Genomic DNA, 5,383 nt, shown 5'->3' with positions numbered 1-5,383 from the left:
AGTGACGCTCTTGAGTTTTTAAGAGGAATAAAACCTGAATTTTTAGTCGATTTCCAAATGCAAAGGTGAGTTTTTCTAGGATTTACAAAAGAAAAGTAACTTCCATCTGAACGCAAAGATGGAAGTTACTTCTCTCCCTAACATGCGACCGTCTCTTCGTGTGAGGGCTCAGCTTTAAACTTTCCATTAATATCCAGCACAATTAAGTTGCGTTTCTCTTTATCTTTCTCTCTTTTTTTTTCTTAAAGTTGCATTTTTCTCTGCGTCAGCATCATTTTTTAGGCAAAGCTCCACATCCCCCGCCCCCCGAACCACCATGGCCTGACCCCGGCCAGAACAACAAGCCCAAACTACTAGTCACTGTCTGGGAACCTTTTATCCATTTTACTTCTTTTATTTTGGGGGACCTTTCTGACCGGCCACGTTTTGTTGTCCGTCCTTTTTACGCCAAGTATGGCCCCCACGGCCCTCAATATGGGAGATTAATTTTTCAGCCCGGGCCATCTGTGGAGAGAAAAAGTCATAAATCTACAGTCCGAAAGGTGGAAGGGATAGATAGATAGATAGATAGATAGATAGATAGATAGATAGATAGATAGATAGATAGATAGATAGATAGATAGATAGATAGATAGATAGATAGATAGATAGATAGATAGATAGATAGATAGATAGATAGATAGATAGATAGATAGATAGATAGATAGATAGATAGATAGATAGATTTACATTTATTTACATTCCCTGTGTCCACAAACGTCTAATAGCGGTAATTTTTTCAAGCTGCAAATCTTCATTAGGTCCGTGATGAATTTTTTTTTCCCTCCTAAATTATCCCATTACGTTTGATATAAACGTCCCACTGTGCGACCTCTGATTGGTTGGCTGACGGGCCACGTGACCCGTGCGGCCGTCTGTCTATTTGACAGCCGCAGGATGGCTCGATGCCAGAGGGGGAAAAGAGACAGAGAGAGGAGATAGAAAGAAAAATTAGTATTCTCCTGTTATCCTCGCTATAAATCAATCATGGAGTCCTTCGTGGTGAGCTGTAAATACGCCGAGCCGCAGTTCCCGCCTTGTGAAGAGGATTACAGTAATTTTAGTGACCAAGGGGGGTATTACAACAACCCTCAGGACAATGGCAGTTACGCAGGGGGTTATCAGCCTATGCAACCTCATCCGCCTGCGTACGCATCACAACAAACCAGCTACCAACAATCTGTGCAGGGCCATCACCGGGACGATGCAGAGGAGCGGCCACAGCATCAGCAGCAGCACACTGCGACCTACCCGCTGTACAGAGAGCCAGACACGTCCGAGAAGGAGAGGTTCCCCGCGGGAGAGCTGCAGTGCCACCAGGCCTGGATGACCTGCGCCAAGCCGGCTCAGGTGCAGAGGAAAGCGGCTGGCCTGGGGAAGGACAAGCCGCCCATTGTCGTCTACCCCTGGATGAAGAAAGTACACGTCGCGCATGGTGAGAACCATGACCAAAACAAAAGGCTTTCTTTCTTTCTTTCTTTCTTTCTTTCTTTCTTCCTTTCTTTCTTTCTTTCTTTCTTTCTTTCTTTCTTTCTTTCTTTCTGTCTTTCTTTCTTTCTTTCTTTCTTTCTTTTTCTTTCTTTCTATTTGTTAGCATCTGTCTTTTTCTCTGTCAAATAATTTACGACCTCAGTGAAAGCAGGCGAGAATTACAACCCCTATAAAGTTTTATGGCCCTGCTGCAGCGTATATAGGCGATGCGTGTGTGTGTGTGTGTGTGTGTGTGTGTGTGTGTGTGTGTGTGTGCTGAACAGTGTGCGTGGGGAGGTGCAACGATGCGAACAAACAAAAAGCTGCAAGTTAAAAGTAAAAAAAAAAAAAAAAGAACGAACAAAGAAACAGAAACATTCCCTTTTTGGATCTCTTCCCGATCGACCACAAATGATCATTAATGAAAGTAAAATGATAATTGCTGTTATGTTTAGATAAAAAAATGATTCAGTTTGATTAGGAGTACTTTGGTGAAGGAGACTTTGTTGTTTTATTTATATTTTTACTTGATTTCCTATTATATTATTTCTCTTCTTTTTCTACTTTATTGTTAGTAGTAGTAGCACTTGTACTAGCATTATATTTACATTTCACTTATTTTCCTACTGCCAAGAAAAATGTTTATACAAAATATAATAAACAGTATTTTTCATAGTTATCATTATTGTTAGTATCATTCTATCACTGTTGATTTTTCACTGACAATCTCAATCGAATAATCGAAATTATTATGTCTCTCTCTCTCTCTCTCTCTCTCTCTATCTGTGTGTGTGTGTGTGTGGGTGTGTGTGTGTGTGCGTGTGTGTGCGTGTGTGTGTGTGTGTGTGTGTGTGTGTGTGTGTGTGTGTGTGTGTGTGTGTGTGGTGTTAAATGTTAAACATAAATTAATAAATATAAATGCAATGTTTAAAATAAGTATTACAAATATTTGAATATTTATTTTTTAAATATCGGTTAAATGCGATTTATCCATTGTTTATAATTTATTTATTTATTTTTACAGTCAATCCCAATCACGTTGGGCCGGAACCGAAGCGGCTGCGCACAGCGTACACGCGCCAGCAAGTCCTCGAGCTCGAGAAGGAGTTCCACTTCAGTAGGTATCTCACGCGCCGCCGCCGGGTTGAGGTGGCCCATGCTCTCTGTCTGTCCGAGCGGCAGGTGAAAGTGTGGTTTCAGAACCGGCGCATGCGCTGGAAGAAAGACAACAAGCTTCCCAACACCAAAGGAAGGAGCAAAAGCAAGAAAGCGACGGACAGCAACAATAACAGCAGCGACTGCAGCGTGAAGGCGGCGATAACCGTCTGACCTGAGCCGAAATGATCCAAGCTGTTCAGTCCTGAAATATTTGAACTGCTTTAAAGCGTTGTGATGTTATTTTATTATTATTGTTTGTATTCTGAAGGATGTTGTATCAAGGTCCGGCCTCATATATGAGTAATCGATGAATGTATTATGGTGACCTTAACTGTCTGTCGCTCCTTTGATACAAACACGAATTATCCCCCACCTTAATACCCGATCGGCACTATAAGCACGGTGCCACAAATGTTAATGTTGGTTCTTTTGGAGAAACAGGGTTTTTATTTTTACAGGGTAAATAAGTATATAATACAGGGTTTTTAATAGCTACCTATAAAGTTAAAATAATTTATGAGTGTGCACGCTACCAAAATGGTCCGCGAGCCGGCGCTTAAAAAACAAGACCAAATTGTTCAATGGCTGAGTAGAATAGTTGCATAAATAATGTTTTAGCATTTTTGTAGGACAGTAGCCATATTAGTATTATTTTGTTTTCAATTTGAATTGAAAAAAAAAAGAACATAAAATGGATCAGGCATTTATAGACACGACTTTATTTGTTCGAGCAGCTAAATTGTGTAAATTCAGCTGATTCTCTCAGGGTTAAATGGTTTCACAAACTTCCTGAAATGTTTTATTCATTCAAATTAAATTAATTTTCCCCTTTAAGAAAAAAATACTTCTTTTTCATTCCACTTCAATATGCTATTCAAGCCCATGTAAGCCAGTACTTATTTTAATTATTATTTAGAAACGCATTTTATTCTTTAAGCCAATTTTTGTTCTTATTTCCTTTTATGTACGTCCTTTTTTTAAAAAAAAAAACATAAAACAAAAACGAAAAGTCCTCTTCTGGACATTTTATACGTGAAAATGTTTTGATAATAACAAATGACAAAAATAAAAGTGTGCATCTTCTGTGTATCATGTTTTTTTCATTATTTTATCTGTCAAAATTAGAATCCGTCAATGCCTCATCCAATTAGTCTAAAGGATTTGAATGAATGCATTCAAGCTGTAAAATTGATGTCCATATAAGGTAAATACATTATTTAACAAAGGAGAGATGCTCTGTCGGATAAACGATCTTTGTTAGAACAGAACTATGGTCCAGCAGAGGTGAGCCAATATTGTTCCATAATCAGAAACATTTCTATTTCGATTCCATTCGTTAATGTTCCACCTCTTAAAGGGCCTCGCCATGATTATTTTAGTTCAGGCTGCTTGTGTGATTCACCCAGGTGGAAAACCGATGGTCTGTCTGAAAAGAAAGGTCCACCCAAATCCGTATGGTCCTCTGATGGAGTGTTGATGAATGGGATTCGAGGACTGAGAGCTCAGAAACAATAATTGGCACTTTCCGGTGCAGTAGCTGAAAAGTGCAGGACAGGCAAGAAGAGACTGACAGAAACCTAATGCCGCCCACAACCGCACCAAAACGCATATGCACACCCTTACATGCAGGGTTAAGAGAGGCTGGTGACCATCTCCATGGGCCGCTGGAGAGGCGGGGTCCGCCGCGGACAGATTCAAAGGACTCTGTTATGGGACAGCATCGCCCCCGTGTGGTTACGTTGGGTCCTCTGCGCAGATAGTACGTCAAGCCTTGAACTACACTGCAGAAACACAAATATATTACTAAGTATTGTCAGTCTGTTTCAAGTGTACCGAGATATTTTCACTAGAAACTAGACAAAAATACTTGTTAAAAGTTTGTGTTTCTGCAGTATAGTTCATGTTTGTAGCGCTATGGCCCTGAAATTCAATTTATTTTGGGTAGAGTTTGCATGATACAACAGAACCAAAACAGTCCATCGTTGTGAAATTGCTGGAGTATTTTTTTCTTACGAAATAAAAGTCTGAAAGTATGGTATGCATTTATGTGATGCCTCTGTCCCAGGCTTCACACAAGCCTGGGACAGGCTGCACTGGGACAATCGGTTCCCAGTGCAGCTGATTGTCATAAGTCATCTGCTTATAGAGTTCATTAATGAATCTCATAAAGAGAAGAAGAGATGAGCAGAGAAGGCTCACTGCAGTGTGTCTGCTCCTCTGAGGGAGGCGCTGTCCTCATACACCCTGTTGATGAACTGTCTGAACTGCTGCCTCAGGCAAACTGTACCACAGGATTAAAAGCAAAACCACCAGAGTCCAACACAGCTTTCAGAGTTGAAACCAAATATTTTCATTCAAAGACACACAACTCTTTTTTTAACTTTCTGACATTGAATAAGATTTAACTTTTCTTGTTCTATTACAGTTTTCTACAATTTTTCTATGCTAAATCTAAGAAAATGGAAAAGAGAATGTTTTCAAAAGCTTTGGTGGAATTGAATTTTAAACTGCCAGACCTGGGTCAAATGTTTTGGGTCTTCTTCCATAAGGTTTCCACAATAGTTTGCTGTAATTTTTCTCCATTTGTCATGTCAGAACCGATGTAACTAAGTCAGGCTTTCCCTACACATTTTTTCAATTCAGCAAACACATTCTCTGTGTGTGATGGCTACTCCAAAACACCAACTTTGTTGTCCTCGAAAAAACATTGTGACTA

General features: G+C 39.9%; 1 protein-coding gene across 1 annotated transcript; it reads left to right on the top strand.

The window, feature by feature from the left end:
- The first annotated feature begins 677 nt into the window (after positions 1 to 677).
- Positions 678 to 3,754, top strand: LOC116712862 (homeobox protein Hox-D4b-like). The gene is made up of 2 exons (XM_032552705.1): positions 678 to 1,474; positions 2,534 to 3,754. Exons 1-2 carry the CDS (start codon positions 1,027 to 1,029, stop codon positions 2,836 to 2,838), a joined length of 753 nt encoding a protein of 250 aa, XP_032408596.1. The 5' UTR covers positions 678 to 1,026; the 3' UTR covers positions 2,839 to 3,754.
- Positions 3,755 to 5,383: the final 1,629 nt, after the last annotated feature.

This window comes from Xiphophorus hellerii, chromosome 22 (assembly GCF_003331165.1).
Source record: "Xiphophorus hellerii strain 12219 chromosome 22, Xiphophorus_hellerii-4.1, whole genome shotgun sequence".
Lineage (NCBI taxonomy): Eukaryota > Metazoa > Chordata > Actinopteri > Cyprinodontiformes > Poeciliidae > Xiphophorus > Xiphophorus hellerii.
This window is presented reverse-complemented; position numbering and strand designations above follow the sequence as displayed.

What these genes read in the sequence shown, in the direction of transcription:
- LOC116712862 (XM_032552705.1), top strand. Translation starts at nt 1,027, where the DNA reads ATGGAGTCCTTCGTGGTGAGCTGTAAATACGCCGAGCCGCAGTTCCCG. An exon ending in GAAAGTACACGTCGCGCATG is followed by an intron (nt 1,475 to 2,533) that starts GTGAGAACCATG and finishes TTATTTTTACAG; the next exon opens with TCAATCCCAATCACGTTGGG.